The sequence below is a fragment of the Capricornis sumatraensis genome, chromosome 11, assembly GCF_032405125.1.
Source record: "Capricornis sumatraensis isolate serow.1 chromosome 11, serow.2, whole genome shotgun sequence".
Taxonomy (NCBI): domain Eukaryota; kingdom Metazoa; phylum Chordata; class Mammalia; order Artiodactyla; family Bovidae; genus Capricornis; species Capricornis sumatraensis.
Genome location: NC_091079.1, coordinates 46,335,850 through 46,356,711, shown reverse-complemented (window position 1 = coordinate 46,356,711; position 20,862 = coordinate 46,335,850). Strand labels below are relative to the sequence as shown.

The window sequence follows — 20,862 nt, the reverse complement described above, 5'->3', positions numbered from 1 at the left end:
CTGGGGGAGAGTGTTAAGAAGTTATCAGATACGTATCAAATCACCGAACAGGTCTGGCTTGTCTGTTGCATCAGGCGTTGTGTTGGCGACTGGCGACACAAAGATGATGACAGACCATGTGCCTGATCTCAAGCTCCTATCTGGCTCGTCCAGGGACCCAGATATTCTTAAGACCACGTGTGGTCAGAAGCAGCTGAAGGCCCAGACTACCTGCCCCTGCACGGGGGGACCCACGGTGGGGACATCAAGGGAGAGGAATGAAGACGTCAGCGCTGCAGAGAGAGATTTCAGACAGAGAGCAAAGAAATGAACTTTTTGCTTTACATTTGCACCTCTTAACTAAGATCTTCTGAAAACGCTGATGGCACAAACGGAGTGACGTCCTGCTTTAAAAACCAGCTACGTATGGCTTAAGCATTGTTAGTTCTAACATCACCATTTCAGAAATGTCGTAATATTAATACTGACAAATACAGTTTTTTCGCAAGAAGGGACGTTGCCTCACTTGGCTCTCTGTGTGCACAGGGAAGTGGGACACGAACAAAATTCCCGGTGAAAAGCCAAGAGAGGGTGAGCTCTAATCCAGACGCTGCACACGTGTCGCCCGCCCCGCCCCATCCCCATTGTACAGGGTCCGCCAAAGCTCGCGAGAGTCCTCTTGCTTTCCACGTCTGCCACGTTCCAAAGGACCAGAACAGACTGGAAAGTCGAAAGCTGCTGGCTCTCACAGGCCGCAGCGTCGCGCCAGAGAAGCCCTAAGCCTGCAGCGGGGCGGGGAAACGCGGCACGGTTCCGCCCCCTCATAGAGGCCCTTGTGACTGGCTGCATACCCCGTCACTCAGCCTTCTGTGGGCGGGGAGGGGTGGGGCTCGCCGGACGGGGGCGTGGCCTCAGGGCGGGTGAGCGGCGCGGTCTCGCCCCGGGAGGGCAGTCACCAGCTCGGAGCAGGCGAGGGCCGAGTGCGCGCCGGGCGAAAAGTCCTCTGAGGCGCTGCGGGCGGTGCCGAGACACCCGTGCAGCTTCAGGAGCCGCGGCCCTCACCCGCTGCAGCGCCCGCGCTCCCCACGCCCGGAGGGAGCCCCCCACCCTTGCCTGCTCCAGCGGTGCGCGCGATGGCCCCGCGCAAGAATGCCAAGGGCGGCGGCGGCAACAGCAGCAGCAGCAGCTCTGGCAGTCCGACCGGCTGCACCAGCGGCGGCAGCAGCAGCCCCGGGGCCCGGAGAGGTCAGAGGCGCTCCGGAGGATGGGGCTCCGTGGCGGCGGGGGGGGGGGGGGGGGCGTGGGCTCTGCGGGTCCACCTCCCCAGATGCCGCCGAGCGCCTCCTCCATCCTCCTCCGGGCGCGGGGCGGAGGCCGTGCTCGGTGGGCCTGGTGGGTGGGCTGCAGGGGGGCCGGGCCGAGCGGGGAGCCCCTTCCCGGCCGCTCCCTCACCTGCAGTGCGCAGCCGAGATGGAGGTTGTGTCGATCCACTCCTTCTTGGCTCGCTGTGGAATTGACGATAGGCGTAAGAGAAACAGTTTACCTTGGCTGTGCATATTTTGGAGAGTTTGGAAATGAGCCAAAGTCAGAAAATAAGTTCGTGCCAAACCAGCAGCTTTTAAGTGCAGCTCAAAGGAGAATAAGGCTGCTGGGATGTGTGTGCGGGGCGGGGGAGAGGGGAGTGATTTGAATATTCTTGAAGATTATTTTGAATATTTTTGCCTTTATGTAGCTTTCTTACCGTGCGTTGTAGTTGCCTTTAAATATAACAGAATACCATAAATACTGGGCAAGCTTCTCTATTTTTTTCCCTTTGTCTTCTCTTAAAAAAAAAAAAAAGATATTCACCTTTCTCATCCTGTGCTTATCCAGTAAAGAGAGAGAACAGATGTTGTAAATCTGTTTCATCTCATATTTCAGTGGTTCTCGTTTCTTTTATACTTCCTTTGACTCATATTTGGGATATTAAAACTGCAATCCACATGTGTATTGAATCAGAGCTATGAACTTTCCCTTTAAAATGATTCTAGATTCTTTGTTTCCTGAGGTCTGCAAGGAATGTATTTACTTGTATCAATAAAAGTAAATCAAAAAAAAAAAAAAGTAAATCAGAAGACTATAGTCATCCTTTAAAGAGCTGTTTTTTAAATAGCACTTGCCACCATCTGAAATTATTTATTTTCATGTGTATTGCCTTCCTGTCTCACTCATTCCCTCTGGTTGATTCCTTTTCCCAACTCTTTGAGTCTTGCCATTAATAGATGCTCAATAAAAAATTATTTGATGAGTGAATGAATTTAAATAGTTAAATTTAAATGATGAAAATAGTACAGTTGAAATCACTGAATAAATTTACACTCTGAGAACTATTATTTTGTATTGTAGAGAAAAAAGATACAGTTTGAATTCCACAGAAAACATATTAATTCACCTTTGACATAAGTAAACTTTGTATTCCTTTGTCACTTGACCTTAAATGCCAGTCAGTTGGCTTAAACAGGCAGAAGGGTAGATGAAGGAAGAGCTCTGCCTGCACTTTTAAAAATATCTAAATGAGAACTCATGCAACTTCAGCTCCAAGTAGAGAAAGCTGATGAAGGACACATTAATGTTGTTTTCAGAAGTTTTTGTAGCCATTTACAAGCAAAGCACATCATTTTTGTTCCACTCTGCCTTTTGCAGTTCTGGGTAGAGAGGTTTGACTATATCTGAAGCAGTTGTTTTATTAAATGCCCTGTTGTTGGTGAGAATTAGCATCGACAGTGTGTATTGATTGTATCCCCATCCCCAGTGGTTCAAGATCTGAATCAGTTTTAACAGGTAGGTGATACATTTAGGAAATGTTAGGACCAAAATGAACACATTCCAACTTTGATATTCCAGCATTTTAGAGCAAATTCCATCCTATTTGAGGATCTACATTCTTTTAAGCATTTTACACATTGATCCTATAATTGCTGTGAAACAGACATAGTGTATAAAAGAGAATGTGGAAAGGAGAGAGATACCTGTATTACCAGAAAAATCTCCAGAGACGGAGGGTTGACGTTGGAGTCTCGCTTGTTACATAAGGAGCATTCTTTTTCCGTAGCTTTTTTTTTTTTTCAGTCAGTGATGAGTTCTGACTGTGTGCCACGTGGAAGGCACAGGAGATGAAAGGAGGTTTCTCTCTGTTGTAAGCAGTTGCACTGCAGTGTGAACATGTGACCCTATTTGTATTGCTTCCTTATAGCATAGAATACCGGAAAGATGGAGCCACTTCTATTTGGTTGCTGTATCTATCTGTCATTGATGTGTACACATTGATGCCCAAGTCAATACCACGTGCTGGGGAAATCACAGAAACTGGAATCTTGGCTGCGGCCTTACCACAAGGCCTGGAAAGATTGTCTGACTCCTTAAAGGTTATCTACTTCTTGGAAACCCAACTGATTATTGGATGATCCAAGACTAAAACCAGGTTTTCTCTTATTCATTTGACCATTGTACTGGATTTTTGTTGTGCTTTGGTTAAGTTGTGTCTGACTGTTTGCAGCACGCCAGGCCTCACTGCCCCTCACCATCTCCTGGATTTTAGGTTCTCTAATTTGTAAGGTTTTATGGGAATCTTGGAGTCGAAGTTGATTATCTTTTCTTTCTAGCTCTCTATGGCATATTACACCTGTTTTTTAAAAGAAAAATATGCTTCCTATCATATCACCAGTTAACTTTTCTTTTGACTAAAATTGTGTTTGAAACAGCACCTTTGAAAATCTTAGTTTGAGAAGAAGTATATGGGCTCAGCTAATGTTTCTTGAGTTTTGCATTGATATTCTGAAGGAGATGATGACACTAGTCACATTAAACATTATTATTTCTGACATTTGTGTGTGAAAGTAGAGTGGAAGAAGACCCAGTCCTTGGAAACATGCATTTTAGGGAAAATGTGATTATCTGGCCTTTTGTTGATCTTGGTGGTCATTTTTTTCAAAAGTGGTGTTTTGAAACTGAAACTTGGAGGTTTTTGTAAAAGTTAGATTTTTAAAGCAGATGTCTGCTTTTTATTTAAGCCTTCAACTTAAATTGAAAACTGATAAAGCTTTTTGCAGAGCTCAAGTTTGCCTTTTCCAGTTTTATTCTTTAAAATATGAAAGAAACATGAGTAAATTGAACATACTACCTCTGTGTGTGTGTGTGTGTGTGTGTGTGTGTGTTTGTGCTCAGTCATGTCTGACTCTTTGCGACCCTATAGACTGTGGCCTGGCAGGTTCCTCTGTCCATGGAATTGTCCAGGCAAGAATACTGGAGTGAGTTGCCATTTCGTACTCCAGGGATCTTCCTGAACAAGGGATCAAACCCATGATTCCCCAAGCCTCCTGCATTGCAGGCGGATTACTTACCACTGTACCTCCTGGGAAGTATCTTACCTTTAACTCACACAGAAAAAACTGACTTGCTTGACCAACTGGGGCCAAGGGAAAACTTTCAGATTTATTGATTTGAAGATCTTTGGTCAGCAGGGATCATGATGTGCTTTTAGACTTATTTTGTAGTTACAGATCCTGGTATATATAATGTTTTTGTTTAGATTTTCCCTTTGCAGTGTCATTCAGTCTTTCCCTGTAGCTTCCAACTTGCTAGGGGATGTAAACATCTGTTTCCTTTGTCTAATAGTGTTGTGCCACACTTAAGCAGTAGGTGTCACTGTAGAACACTTTTTCCTCTTTCAATTTTAAGTTTCAGATATAACATCTACTTGTTTTTTAAATTTAACGAGCCCTGTACATACTCAGAGTCATTAATGGACAACTAATTAAAAATGCTCAGCCACTGCTATTTAATTCTGTCACAGTCTCTAACAGCAGGTTTTGAAAGTTAGTAGTAATAGTCAGTCCCTAGCAGTCTTATCGATTTAGGCTGATTATATTTAGAATTAAATGCATTGATGCCCTATCGATAAAATTATACATTTGCAGATGTTTGATTTTGATGCGTGTTAATCATTTAGAATTTTTTTCTTCCTTATTACTTTCAATATATCTTGGACTGCTTAGTAATTAACAGATACAATACATTGCTGCCCTCTCACTCCATTGAATGAGGAGGCCTTGGTGAAATTCCTTTCCTTTAATCATTTTGTGCCAGTTACTTAATCCTTTGTGAGTCAGTCTAGAATGAAAAGATAGGAAGGCCATAATTCTTCCATTAGAGGAACTGTGCTGTTTTATGTTCAATTGAACAGCATTTTCAGCTGGCCAGATTGTATGAAAAATGAGTGTTAGTCGCCCAGTTGGGTCTGACTCTGAGACCCCATGGTGGGTCTCCTCTGTCCCTGGAATTCTCCAGGCAAGAACACTGGGGTGGGCAAGTCATTCCCTTGTCCAGGGGATCTTCCCAACCCAGGGATCAAACCCTCGGCTCCTATGTTGGCAGGCAGATTCTTTACTGTCTAAGCCACCAGGGCAGCCCAGATTGTATGGAACCAAGTGCTAAAAAGTATTGGGAGGGAATTCCTGAACACATTTTATTATTATTATTTTTAAACATAGTTACCTTTTTTTTAAGTCTTTATTGAATTTGTTACAATATTGTTTCTTTTCTTCCTTTTTTTTTTTTTTTTTAATGTTTTAGTTTTTTGGCCACAAGGCATGTGCAATGTTTTCTCCCTGACCAGGGATCAAACCTCTACTGGAACGTGAAGTCTTAACCCTGGACCGCCAGGGAAGTCCTTTGCACACAATTTTAAAAAGACCAAATATTAACCTGGGTTCGGAAGTAAAAGGAGAGATCTATACTTTAGCTTTACTTTAAAATCATGTGTCTCAAAGAGATTCCTAGACAATGAGAGATTCTCATTTTCAGCTGATTGGCAACAGAGTAGCTTGGATTAAGAATCACGTGAGCTTTCCACTCTGTTTTTAGTTACTATTGGAAATTTAACCTCTAAATTCTTTGGTCCCAGTAGAATATCTGCCACCCACCCCCCTTCCCTCCCCCCCCCCCCCAGAAAGACATTGTAGTTTGGGGAAATCTGATGACCTGGATTCATAGCCATTTAAGAACTTTGTTGCAGGTCACTCAAAATTTCTAAACCTGGTCTCAAATGGAAAGAATTATTCAGGGTTGTGACAGCCCTAAAATCAATTCTGTATGCCTTTCTGTTGCTCAGATGTTTCATCGAAGTACCTGTAATGGTAAAGGTGCATGTGAAACTTTGGAGAATATATAAAGCTGTAGAACTAAGCAGGCTATTGCATGCTTGAAAATTTTTTTATAATTTAAGAAGTGAATTTTTGTGATACAGGGTAGCATCTGTTTGAGTCAAGTGGATGTCCTAGAAGGCATGTTCATAGTGGGTTCTGAGTACCCCTTGACACATTTCTGGCTGCCTCTTGGGTGCACGTCAGCCTGCAAGTTTAGGATTTACCCTCAGATCCCTTCTGGATCTGCACTGTTTTCTCTTACTAGAGCTCAGATCTATTTCAGTCTTTTGATGTTACTCCAACATACTACTTTAACATCCTGAAAATACACAAGTTAGTTTGTGTCTGGGGGTGTTTCTGCATCCCTTGCGTGGTTTGATTTCATTCTGTCCTAAGATAAACAGAACATTTTAAAATTAGCCTCCCTTTAATATATTCTGTATGTACAGAGAACCCATCTACAGTTTACCCAGATCCCCGGGAAAGCCTCAGCCATCTGTTGGGAAGGGGGGAGTGCTCAGGCTGGCTCCTGTGCTCCAGAATCCACTGCTCCAGCATCTGTGCAGCTCTGAATATAAATCTCGGTGGACACGTGTCTGGTGTTTAGTCCTGCAGATCTGGCCGTTTCTGTAGAGTACCAGAGATTAGGATGTTCCTTTCTTCCTTCTCTTCATGTCTACGTGCCACTGTAGGGGCCCTTGTTCTGAAGTCCATTGCTTTAGCCATTTCTTCTGCTGGCACTGGGAGCCAAGGTAGTATTTCCTCCTCAGTCATTATTGTTTTTTAATGAGAGTGCTCTAGGCATTTGGTCTGCATTTAATATTTGCTTTTCAAGGGTGTGTCTTGGTTACCTTTGGCTGATGTGGATATCTTTTAAGGGCAGATCACTGAGTCTAATTTGGTTCTGACAAGGTTGATGACGCCTGAGGACAAATTTGCTGTAAATAACCTATTAGAATCAAAGGAAATTTGTTTTAAAAAATAATTTTTAAAAATTTTGTGTTGGAGTATAAAGTCAACTGGGTCTTCCCAGGTGGCGATAGTGATTAAGAACCCGCCTGGCAGTGCAGGTAGACCTAAGAGATGCGGGTTTGATCCCTGGGTCAGGAAGATCCCCTGGAGGAGGGCATGGCGACCCACTCCAGTATTCTTGCCTGGAGAACCCCACAGCCATTGGAGCCTGGCGGGCCACAGTCCATAGTGTTGCATAGGGTTGGACACAACTGAAGTGACTTAGCATGCACACATAGCTGATTAACAAACAATACTGTGGTCGTTTTCAGGTGAACAGGAAAGGATTCAGCCACGCATACACAGCTACCCTTTCTCCCTCATACTCCGCTCCCCTCCAGGCCTCCACATAACACTGAGCAGAGTTCCGTGTGCTATACAGGAGGTCCTTGTTGGTTATCCATTTTAAATACAGCAGTGTGCACGTGTCCATCCCAAACTCCCTAACTATCCCTTCTCCCCATCCTTTTCCCTGGGAACCATAAGTTCCTTTAGACTCAGAGGAAATGTTGAGGCTACTTGGTGAGTAAGTTTTTAGAAAAGATACTTATACAAGATCTTCTGAGGGCTTGGGGCTGGTCTCTGGCCCCCTTGGAAATCCAGGTGTCTCACCTGGTGGATCTGGCTGTAGTGTGGCCATCCTCATCTGCCGTGGATGCTCTCCATGCTCTAACGCGGATGGGGGCTGGGGGTGGTGGTGGGGGGGTGTTTAGTTAGTGCGGAGTGGAAACGACTGTTGCTGTGCTTGGAAAGATGCCAGCCTTTCTTTCCTGCGTGTGTTCCTACCGATTTAACCTCATGACTCATTTTGCATGGGAGCCAGCAAGCATCAGTCTTAATTTTGAGTGAGAAAATATGACTGGAAAAAATAATTTTGTCCCATCACCAGTACTATATGACTGTTATTTCTCATGTCTTGCCTAGGTTTGACAGCCTTTGCTGTCATGACCTAGTACAGACTCAGTGCTGTTTCGTTCTCTCCCGTCTCTCACTTTGGTTCTTGTTTATTATATTGCTATTGTACAGTTTCACACATTTTCACACTCTGGTTTTAATTCAGTTTTCCTGAATTGGTCTACTGGAAAGTCTGTTTGGTCTAGGTTCACAGGTAAATTTTACTTAGAAGTTAATTTTTTTTCCCTTACATGAAAATAAAAATCTGTGTTGTGTTTATTGAAAGAATACCTGCATTTAACTTTTCCATTTTTTGAGTCAAATCAATTTGAATAAGATGCTTGTCACTTACTGAATTTTATATTTACAAATTATCTCATGCGTTTTGCTTTTTGATGGAGAGCCACCTCTCTTTTAGAATATAAATATTTCTATGTGTTGCTCTTTAAAACTGTATCTATTTGTAATATTATATATTAAGATGTTTGCTGCTGCTGCTGCCAAGTTGCTTCAGTCGTGTCCGACTCTGTGCGACCCCATAGACGGCAGCCCGCCAGGCTCCCCCGTCCCTGGGATTCTCCAGGCAAGAATACTAGAGTGGGTTGCCATTTCCTTCTCCAATGCATGAAAGTGAAAAGTGAAAAGTGAAAATGAAGTCGCTCAGTCATGTCTGACTCTTAGCGACCCCATGGACTGCAGCCCACCAGGCTCCTCCATCCATGGGATTTTCCAGGCAAGAGTACTGGAGTGGGGTGCCATTGCCTTCTCTGTTAAGATGTTTAAATAGATATAAATAATGCAGTGACTTACCATGTAGCCACCATACAGATGAGAAAGCAAAATATTACCAAATTCTTGGTTTCTCCTCTCCTGTGTTATCCCTTTACAACCAATCTTAAACATTTTGTGATAATCATTGTCATACATTTCTTTATAATGTATATTATATAATATATAGCTTCCCTCGTGGCTCAGTCAGTAAAGAATCTGCCTGCAATGCAGGAGACCTGGGTTCAATCGCTGGGTTGGAAAGATCCCCTGGAGACGGAAATGGCAACCCACTTCAGTATCCTTGCCTGGAAAATCCCATGGACAGAGGAGCCTGGTGGGCTGCAGTCCTTGGGATTGCAGAGTCAGGCAAGACTGAGTGACTACCATATAATATAGATAGTAATATATAACATAATGTTATGCTGCATGTATGATATATATAGTATAATAGTCATATATAACAATATAATATTATGTTGCATATTGTATACTATATATCCATTTGTGTAAAATATATTATTAAATTTTATATGTATGAAAATTGCTTAGGAAGTATATCTGTATCCCTATGTATAGAAATATTATATGTATGTATATATACATACATATACATTTGTTTGTTTTTGCTGTTGTTTAGTTGCTAAGTCATTTCCAGTTGTTTTGTGACCCCATGGATTGTAGCCCACCAGGCTTCTCTGTCCATGGGATTTTCCAGACAAGAATATGGAAGCGGGTTCAATTTGCTTCTCCAGGAGATCTTCCCAACCCAGGGATCGAACCCACATCTTCTGCTTTGCAGGCAGATTCTTTTACCACTGAGCCACCAGGGAAGCCCATGCATTTGTTTAGCGCATGTCAAAAGTTTTATGAATAGTACTCTTGCCTGGAAAATCCCATGGATGGAGAAGCCTGGTGGGCTGCAGCCCATGGGGTCGCGAAGAGTTGGACGCGACTGAGCGACTTCACTTTCACTTTTCACTTTCATGCCTTGGAGAAGGAAATGGCAACCCACGCCAGTGTTCTTGCCTGGAGAATCCCAGGGACCAGGTAGCCTGGTGGGCTGCCGTCTGTGGGGTCGCACAGAGTCGGACACGACTGAAGCGACTTAGCAGCAGCAGCAGCAGCAGCATACTTGCCAACTATTCGTCACTGTTTGCTTAAGACTCTACCAAATTGGCTCTCTGTTTTCATATATATAGTTCTTCACTATATGAATGTGCTTTTTCTTTAGCCCTCCTGGAGTCCAGGACCACTTTGTTTGTTTTCATTTTTTTCTTTCAAACACTGCTCCCCTAAACACTCTTGGAGTTGTCTATTGCCTTGTATAAATGTCTAAGTCCTTTTCTAGAGCATAATTTAGGATTGGAATTGTTGGGTCATAGCAGATACACATATTAAACTTTACCAAGTATCACCTTTTTTTTCCCAACCTCAAAGTGCTTGTATCACTTTACACTCCCTCCCACCATGAAAACAGCTACCTGTGTGCAGCAACCACATTACCAACACTTGGTAACCTTTAATATTGCAAGTTTAGTAAGTTTAGTGGATGTGAAGTAGTGTTTGTGTTTTAAACTTGCATTTTTCTCATCACCAGTGAGGTTACTAGTGAGAATAGCTATTCGAGTTTCCTTTTCTGTGAATTTTTAAAAATATATATACATATATATATAACCTATTTGTCTAGATTTTTTAATTTTCTATAATTTAAATTTTTGATTTGTAGAATTTCTTTGTCTTGAACCTTTTGATTGTATGATAAAGGGCTTCTCCCAGTCTATGATTATTCACGTTGTCATTTTCTGTAGTCTAATCTGTTGAATAGAATTTTTATATTTTTGATCTATTGATAATAGCATTTTTCTATTTTCTTCTTTATGGTTTGTGCTTTATTTAGGACATCTTTTCTATCAGAGATCATAAAACATTTTCTTTTTTTCTATAAACTACTGAATTTTGCCTTTTACATTTAGATGTCTAAACTATGGGGTGTGCTTTTTATTGTATATATTGTTGGGTAGGGATCTGATATTTTTAAAGAATGAATAATGAAAACGTCCTGCACTATTAGTTGAAGTGTCTTCTTTATACACTAATCTGTATCACCTATTGTGTATAGTTACCTATGACTGTTTTGTTCCTGGTATGTGGAATTAGGCAGGTCCTTCTATCCATTTTCATCATTGTCCTCACTGTTTGGGGACCTTTCTTTGCCTGTGGCTTTTTAGAATCTGCACATCAAGTTAAGTTTCATGAAGAATATTTCAGGATTTTGACTGGGATTGTATTGAATTTATAGAACAGTTTGGGACAAATGTGTGTGTGTGTGTTTAGCTACTAAGTCATGTCTGACTCTTTGCAACCCCATGGACTGCTGCATGCCAGGCTTCCCTGTCTTTCACTGTCTCCCGGAGTTTGCACAAATTGGCACAAGAACACACATGTAATAATGACTATTTCTGTACATAAACATGGTGCAACTTCCTATATATTTGTCTTACAATGACTTTTCTAATTTTTTCCCAAAGTGATATGCCTCTTTGATTAGATTTAGTCTAAGTGCTTTACTGTTGCTGTTCAGTTGCTCAGTCATGCCCAGCTCTTTGTGACTCCATGGCCTGTAGCCCGCCAGGCTCCTCTGCTTATGGGATTTTCCAGGCAAGAATACAGGAGTTGTTTGCCATGTCCTCCTCCACGGGATCTTCCTAACCCAGGGGTCAAACCCGTGTCTCCGGCATTGCAGGTGACCTCTTGCATCACAAGCGTATCTGTACTTCTGAGCCACTAGGGGAGCCCTTAGATGACTCATCAGTCAGTTCAGTTCAGTTCAGTCGCTCAGTCATGTCTGACTCATTGCGACCCTATGAATCGCAGCACACCAGGCCTCCCTGTCCATCACCAACTCCCGGAGTTCACTCAGACTCACGTCCATCGAGTCAGTGATGCCATCCAGCCATCTAATCCTCTGTCGTCCCCTTCTCCTCCTGCCCACAATCCCTCCCAGCATCAGAGTCTTTTCAACGAGTCAACTCTTCGCATGAGGTGGCCAAAGTACTGGAGTTTCAGCTTCAGCATCATTCCTTCCAAAGAACACTCAGGGCTGATCTGCTTCAGAATAGACTGGTTGGATCTCCTTGCATTCCAAGGGACTCTCAAGAGTCTTCTCCAACACCACAGTTCAAAAGCATCAATTCTTTGGTGCTCAGCACTCTTCACAGTCCAACTCTCACATCTATACATGACCACTGGAAAAACCATAGCCTTGACTAAACGGACCTTAGTTGGCAAAGTAATGTCTCTGCTTTTGAATATGCTATCTAGGTTGGTCATAACTTTTCTTCCAAGGAGTAATGAGTTAGATGACTCATAACTGGTCCTATTTCATCCTTCAGGCATTGTCATCTTCATAAAGTACAAGTTCAATCATGTCGCTTATTTGAAAACCTTGCCTAGTCTTCCCGGTCCTCAAGGTGTAGTTTAGATTCCTTAGCACCATCTAGCAGGCTTCTCATGATCTTGCCCCTTTTACTCTCTCTAGCCAATCTTAAACTGCTCTCTTTATAGTTATATTAATTCATCCACGTCTAGTCACTCTCTGAGGTCTCTGCATTTGTGCTTGCTGTTTCTTCTGTGATAGCCCCGCACTTGCTCTTTCCCTGTGTGGCTCCTGTGTGTCTGTCAAGATGCAGCTACCCTATCAGTTCTTCTACCTTCCCCTTGATCATCTTCCCAGTGGGTTTTGCAACCCTCCTCCCCCGCACCCCTAGCATGAGCGTCTGTAGCGCCCTCTACAGGTACTGTTTTAGCATCCTCATTGATCCACAGGTTCCTCTAGCAGATGAGAAAAGTGTGACAACACAGTATTAGACTGCACTGGACCCGAGGACTAGCTCTGCCACTCATTTTGGACCTTTAGTAAGTCAACAAACCTCTCTCAGCATCTTTAAATATTTCTTCATCTCTCAAATGGAGAATAATACTTACGCTTGTGCAAAGTGATGCATAGTAATTGTTTCTTAAGAACTGCAGTTGTACATGGTGATGGTGATACCCACCCTGAACGGAACGGATGTTTAGTTTTGTACTGTGATCATCTGTTGTCTTTCGTTCTTGCTTGATCATAAAGGCAAGAACTTTATGATCTGTGTTAGGAAGAGACACCAGATGCAGACCCCTGTAAACAGTTAGGAATTGATTTCATTAAAAAAGCTGTGATGTGCTCACACCAGATGTGGTAGGATCAGTGGTTCAGGAAGTCCTCAGAGCACGTGACTTCTCAGTGTTGGTGTCTGTCATCCTGAGGTTGGCCCCTCTGGGACTCAGGATGGCAGCTGGCGGCCTTGGGGTTTCTTGCTTCCCTGTTCACACTTGGCAGAAGAAGGGGGCTTTTTCTTTTTTGCATAGAACAGGGCTCCTTGGCTCCACACTGCCTGTCTCACCACCACTGGTTGGAAATGGATTACCAGGATTGTTCTGATCAGAGGCCAGCATGGTGGTCACATGATCTCCCAGGAAACAACTATCTTTTTCTAATTTTTTAAATTGGAGGATAACTACTTATAGTGTCATGTTGGTTTCTGCTATACAACAGTGTGAGTCAGTCGCTACCTTTTTTTTGTTATTAAATTTTTCTCTTGATTTCTTTTCAACTGATTTAAAAAATCAAAACCATTCTTAGGCCCTGGTTCATACAAAAACGGGAGGTGGGTCGAAGCTCACTCACCCTGGTCAAGAGTATGTGCTGGGGCTGGGAGAATTACTCCTAGGGTTTGGTGTAGGTAAACACCATGTTCCATTTCCTTTTTATCTCCACCGATTAAATGATGGTCTGTGCATAGTAGGCACTCAGTAAATATGGTGTGAACAAATTTACAGGGAAAAGTCTTACTTGTCTCTCACAGATCAAAAGGGCGCTGATGGTGTAAGCTGTGTTTTTTGTGTTTCTTCCACTCTGCCTTGAATGTAAAAGGTGCTCCGGGATTATGTGTTACATGCGTGGATTTTTTTTTTTTTAATGTTTATGTTATGGGCCATAAGACAGATTGCAAAATCCTCTTGATGTTTATAAGTGTTGGAGTTAAAGAAATAAAAATTATTAAGATGTGGAGAATTATTTAAAATGAGCAAGTCCTTTCTGGTGGTTTCGACATACAAGTACTTAGGCCAGTAGGAAGCATTCATGTTTCATTCATTCTGATTAGGAGGAAAGTTTGGGCAGAAGCAGGCATTTATTTGTTCTGCAACATTTTGATTTTCCCTCACTTTAGCCTTAAATGTGACTCATTGATAAGCTAAAATTATGTAAATACTGAAATACTGCTAAAATTTTGTTCCCTTTAGTTTTTGGTTTTGGCTTTTAAAATTCTTTTGTAAGAGTTATGGAGATTTCCTTCTTAAGACTAAAGTTTGACAATCCTAATTAAAAAATACAGAAAAACTATAAGTGAAAGTGAAAGTTGCTCAGTTGAGTCTGACTCTTGGCGACCCCATGGACTATACAGTCCTTGGAATTCTCCAGGCCAGAATACAGGAGTGGATAGCCTTTTCCTTCTCCAGGGGATTTTCCCAACCCAGGGATTGAACCTAGGTCTCCCGCATTGTTGGCGGATTCTTTACTAGCTGAGCCACAAGGGAAGCCCAATGCTATTAATAACATTTATAAAGAAGATTGTACTTCAAAGTGCTGTATCTTTAAAATTCAAGAGAATGGTTCTTCCCAAGTGATTGTTTTCATCTACATTGTACCAGATACTCTTTTAGCCTAATATTGTTGTTGTTTAGTCACTAAGTTATATCCGACTCTTTGTGTTCCCAGTGGACTAGAGCCCACCAGTCTGCTCTGTCCATAGAATTTCCCAGGCAAGAATACTGGAGTGGGCAGCCATTTCCTTCTCTAGGGGAGCTTCTCGACCCTGGGTTTGAACCTGCATCTCCTGCATTGGCAGGCAGATTCTTTACCTCTGAGCCATCTTGGAGTTAACCCACCCTAGATACCCTAATATTGGTACTCACCAAAATGAACTTTTATTTTATTTTTGTTTTACTCTTCCACTGGACTGTAAGCAAAGTGGCCTCTCTGTTCATTGTACGGCAGGGATTTCAAGAGTTATTAGTCAAAGGAGTGAATATTCAGGTGCGTGGAGAAAATGGTGAAAGCCTTTTAAAAAGTGACCATCCTGTGATTTTGATAACTTTGTGTCTTAGATTATAGAGCTGAAAGCACCTTATTCTGCTGATCTGAATTATTTGTTGAGCTGAATTTATTTTACCTGAGTTATTTATTTGAAATGTTCTATTTAGGGCAAGACTTTTATCCAAGATTGTATTATAGACATTTAGCCACTCCTGGGAATATAGTGTACCCTGTCAGGACAGCACCTGTTAAATATACCTGTACTTTCTGCCCAAACATTAGCTTCTCAGGAACTGGCATAAAGCTTTGTGACTTCAGCCTTTTCAGCTGGTCAGATTTTGTTGGGTCATACTCCTTGGAACCTTTGGCAGCAGACTAGCTGGCTTTTCCTGGAACACAGCCAAGAGACCAGTGTTTGCGACAGTTTATGCAGTAGAACCTGAGTGCAGGGTGGTGAGCCGCGTGCCTGGTGAATTTTATTCCTGGTGACCTCAGCCAGGGTGGGTGGGGGCCAGTCTGTTTGGTGAAGGTGGAGCTGAGGGAGGGGTTGGGTATGGGAGTTAGGGCAAAATGAGTCAGTGAGAGTTGAGTTAGGGGACACCTGAGCATGTGGTGACATTCACTATCACTTTGGTTTTTGAACTGGGGCAGGACAGGGAGGAAAGGGACAGACTTGGAGTATGGGGGTGGGGCAGCCGAGTGGATGATGCCCATGGGGTCTTGGCTGGACCTGCCCCGGTCATTCCTGTCCCTCACCCAGAACCAGCCTGTGGTCTGGTTTTGTTTTCAGAATGCTGCTGCTACTGCTGCTAAGTCGCTTCAGTCATGCCCGACTCTTTGCAACCCAGTATACTGCCACCTGCCAGACCTCTGTCCACGAGATTCTCCAGGCAAGAATACTGGAGTGGGTTGCATGCCCTCCTTCAGGGAATCTTCCTGACCCAGGGATTGAGCCTGCATCTCATGTCTCCTGCATTGGCAGACAGGTTCTTTACCACTAGTGCCACCTGGGAGTGCGTTAGATTTGTCTTACCTTCTGTCGTTCACTTGCTCAGTCATGTCCGACTCTGTGATCCCATGGATTACAGCACATCATGCTCCCCTGTCCTTCACTGCCTCCTGGAGCTTGCTTAAACGCGTGTCCATTGAGTCAGTGATGCCATTCGACCTGCCTTCTCATCCTCTGGCACCCCCTTCTCCTCCTGCCCTTAATCTTTCCCAGCATCAGGGTCTTTTCCAATGAGTCAGCTCTTCGCATCTGGTGGCCAAAGTATAGGAGCTTCAGCATCAATCCTTACAGTAAATATTCAGGGTTGATTTCATTTAGGATTGACTGGTTTGATCTCCTTGCTGTCCAAGGGACTCTTCAGGAGTCTGCTCCAGCACCATAGTTCAATTTTTACCATCTAGATGGCACAAAAACATTTATATTTACATTATTGTGTGTGTGTGTGAATCGTCCAGTGAAGTTAATGTGGTTTACTCTGTCCAGGTGCTGTTCTCTGCAAGGAGCAGAGACAGCGGTCAGAACAGATTTAACATCAGCCCCTGGCAAGGTCACTGTCCTTTGGGCCGCAGAGCAGTAAATACTTGTTGGATGGATGAAGGGTGCGTGTGGTCAGGGAGTAGGGAAAGGAAGACTAAAATACGAACCAGCTGAGGCTTTTCAGGACTCTCAAAACCGCAGTCCCAGCTAACATTTTCTGGGCACTTATACTCTGGGGAATCCTGCAAATTAGAAGAGGTGACAAGGAAACTCGAGGGACCAATGGCCTGTTTTTATTAAAGGAAAGAAAAGTAGATTCAGGCCAGCTCTAAATTGATGTCTCATGACAATCCCAAGCAAATTCTAGAATTAAAAATCATTTTTCAGTGGATAGAGAAGGAAGCCGAGGACAGTGGGAGACACTGCAGGTATACAGGTTCAGTGTCTCATTGTGCATTTTGATGAGTGTTCTAGACAAGTGGTCAGGATACAATCTCGTTATTTTTCCTGACTCCACCAAGGGTTTAACACCATCTCTGAGAATCACCCGGTATCTCAGATGGCAAAGCATTGCTCCTGTAATAGAGTGTGGATCACAACTGACGACTGCACTGCGTTCATTTGCACATTACCGATTTCATGGGTCGATGTCAATTTCAAGAGCACAGAGGGGAGGGCAGTTAGTCCTGGAAGGGAAAGGGACATCATAGGGAGGGTGGACAGGGTTGCACACTTCTGCAGAGTCAGCTCATTGTTGAGGATAAGCTGGGACAGGCTTGAAGCAGTAGGTGTATTTTCAAGAAGGCCTAATGTTTTGTTTTGTTTGGGTTGGGTTTTTTTAATTGCTTGTGGTCTCAGAGGGTGCTGCCTGCTTGATGTGTCTGATTAGGAATCCCCTTGTGTGTTAGTGTAATTGGGGACCAGAGTGAGGGAGGGGACCATCCCACTCTGCATAGGTTGGGTTGCATCCAGAATTTGGGGGAGTGCTTATTCAGAGGGGTAGTGGTGGAGATGACCGGTGGGAGGAAGTGCCTTTCGGGTGAGATCTTGGGGTGAGTGTGGGGTAGGGGCGAGAACCCAGGGATGGTGGCCCAGATGAAGCCTTCCCCCCTACCCCCCCATTCAGGAGGTGGCAGAGTAGTTAGGCTTATAATCCCAGATGAATCAGAGGTGAAACCCAGGGCATCCAGTGGAAATAGCCAGTGAGCAGGTAGAGATCTGTTGGTAGAACCTGCATGGAGGAGACGTGGAGTGGGGAGCATTCTCCCTCTGGTTTGTCCTAAATCGGAGGCCAGACGTGGAATTGGTGTTCTTTCCATTACTGTTGGGTTTAGGACTTGATCATTGACTTCACTTATTCTTTCATTCCTTCCTTCCTTCCATTTATTTTAAAATCAATTCAATTTTGTTTTTATTTTTAATTTATCTAACCTTTTGTTTTGAAACTTTTAAACCTTTTTAACAGCAAAAAGTTCAGACCATTGAAAGGCTTGTATGCTCTTCACCTGGACTTGCCAACTGTTGGCGGTTGGGCACGTTTGCTCTCTCTGTGTATTGATCTTCCTTCCTTTCTCATCTCTCTGTCTGTCTGTCTCTGGGACCTCTTTGAAGGTAACATCATGACAGTTTAATTGGCTTAACTGCTTCCTACCCTGAGCCCTCCTAAGGACACGGTGAAAGTGAAAGTGTTAGTGGCTCAGCCAAGTGACCCCATGGACGGTAGCCCTCCAGGCTCCTCTGTCCATGGGACTCTCCAGGCAAGAATACTGGAGTGGGTAGCCATTCTCTTCTCCAGGAGATCTTCCTGACCCAGGGATCAAACCTATGTCTCCTGCATTACAGGCAGATTGGCAGGTTCTTTACCGTCTGAGTCATCAGAAAGGCAGCACTGATGCAGTATTACCTCAATGTACTTTCTGATCAGATTTCTCTGAGGGTCTCCAGAAGCATCCTTAAAACTTGAAGTTCTAAAATTTTTCAATTTTTTACTTATCCAGAACCCAATCATGAATCAACCTGGGGGGAGACTTTTCACATTCTTAACCCTTGTCTGGAATACCTTATCTGGAATATCTGATTCTTTAGGACTAGAAATGGGCCTGGAAATCTGGATTTTCTCAACTTTTTAGTGTGAAAAAATTCAAACCTTCAAGATAGTTATAAGAAAAGTTTGTTTAGATTCACTAGTTGTTTTGATGGCTTTGCATTTTCTATAGGTCACTCTAGATACATACACACCATTTTATTGATTAATTTGGCTTTGAACTGTTTAATTAAATCATGATGCTTTATTCCTGAATTTTTCAGCATGTTTTCCCTTAAAACAAGGATATGTGCCTACGTAATCACAATATAATTAGCACTCTCAGGAGGTTTAACGCTACTTATAGCACTGTTAACTGATTTAAGTCTATATTCAAACCTTCCTAGTTTATTCCAGTAGTATCCTTCAAACAGCCCGCTCCACCTTTGAATTGTTGATGTCTCTTTTATTTAAAAGATTTTAAAAATTAAGATAGATTTTATTCCACAAAGTCTCATGGGTAAACTACATGCCTTTCCCCCAAAATATGTTGCTTTTTGTGATATTCTGTAGCACTTAGGAGGTGGATAAGGTGAAAAATCACAGTAAAGAGAAGCTGATTTCTTCCTTCACAACAGATGGGTAATTTAAATATGGAGTCATGAGCAGTTGGGGGAAAACATGTAGATAAAAACACAAGTACACTAGTTTTTGAAAGAAGAGGTCCCAGTCTTGGCAGGGCTGTTGGGTGGCAGAGGAATTAGATTTAGTCCATCCCGTCAAATCTGAGGGAAAAACAGCTAGCTTGGAAACTTTCTGTGATGCATTGGAGCTAATTAAAATATTCCTTAAAATGACCAAAGTCCTCTTGCTTTTATCTCTGTGATGCCTGTGGCTAGCAGACATTTAATTGACATTCCTGGACTTTGATTTCAGGACTGTCCTCATGGGCACGGATTTTGAGCCAGTAACGTGGCTTCTGTGAATGTTTGTGTTACACACACAGTGCTTGTGTAAAAGTGCTGAAATCAGTGTCACATTTCAGAATGTAAGACATGGAAACCCTGTCAAGGTTTAAGTAACATTTTCCGATTTGGTGATATATTTAAAATACATAGAAAATTAATGCATTAACTTTATTAATGTATTAACGAGTTAAGACATCATCAGAATGGGAAACTTTTACCCATTAAAAGATGCTTTATGATAAGGAATAGGACAATCACAGCCTGGGAGAAAATTTTGTAACACATGTTGTCTGTTAAAGGGCTATTGTCCAGGCAATACAAAGACGTCCTACAGTTCAGCTTAGGAAAACATTTTTAAAAATAGGCAAATGTTCAGAAGATTTGAGTAGACAGTTCACAGAAAAGAAATAAATGGCTAGTAAGCACAGGAGAAAAGTGCTGGAACATTGGCCCTTGGGGGAGTGCAAATTAAACCAACAGATACCACTGCATACTCATCAGAGTGGCTAAAATTAAAAAGAAACGATCACAGCAAATGTTGACAACATCCTAGAACAAAAGAACTCTTACACATTTTTGGTGGGTATATAAAATGGTGGAACCACTTGAGTAAAAGATCTGGCAGTTTCTTACCATACTAAGTGTTCCTGCGCCCTGTGACCCAGCAGTTCCACTCCTAGGTATTTATTTCCCAGGAGAAGCACAAGCTTTTATTTCTAATATGGAAGCAATGTTCTTGCACAAGAATATTCCCAGCAGCTTTGTTTGTAATACTCAAGTCCCACCAACAGTTCAGACTTCTATCGGTCGGAGAGTACTCTGGTATACTCAGGTGTATTTGTCCAACGGAATACTTCCTAGCAACAGGAAGCCATGCAGTACCCCTGCCTATAACATACGTGGCCCCTCAGAATGTAAAGCTCAGGGAGACAGGCCTTACACCAACAAGCATATACCAGGTATGCCATTTTTATGACATTTCAAGAACAGGCAACACTAACCTACAGGGGATAAAAAAGCGAAACAGTGGGGCTGTCCCTGGGCTTGGGGTTGCTGTGGAATTTGGCTGATAAGGGCCTCCATGTGCTGTGTCTTGATAAGAGATTTGGGTTACACAGTGTATATTTTTGTGAAAACTCAGGGAGTGTATGCTTTAAATTAGGGCATTTCATTTTATGTAAATTGTATGTGAAATGATAAATATTGGACTGTGGTTTATGATGTAGGAGCTGAAATACTTGGGGCAGTGTGCTAGTGTCTATAGGTTTAATTTGAAATGTGTTAGATGTGTAAAATGGATTCATGAATGAATATTGAGGAATGAATAGACATAACGTAAGCAAGATAATAAAATGTTAATCATCGCAACTGAGTGATATGCATACGAATATTCTACATAAAATTCTTTCAGCGTT

The 20,862-nt window shown here is 42.7% G+C and overlaps 1 protein-coding gene across 4 annotated transcripts in view; it reads left to right on the top strand.

Annotated features, from left to right (window-relative positions):
- The first annotated feature begins 965 nt into the window (after nt 1–965).
- The window catches only part of ASPH (aspartate beta-hydroxylase), a 188,544-nt gene continuing 168,647 nt past the window's right edge, over nt 966–20,862 (top strand). For all 4 annotated transcript variants that reach the window (XM_068983284.1, XM_068983285.1, XM_068983286.1 and 1 more), the window contains exon 1: nt 966–1,224. In XM_068983284.1, coding sequence (XP_068839385.1) covers nt 1,113–1,224 — 112 coding nt within the window. In that variant the 5' untranslated portion in view covers nt 966–1,112. The remainder of the gene's footprint in view (nt 1,225–20,862) is intronic.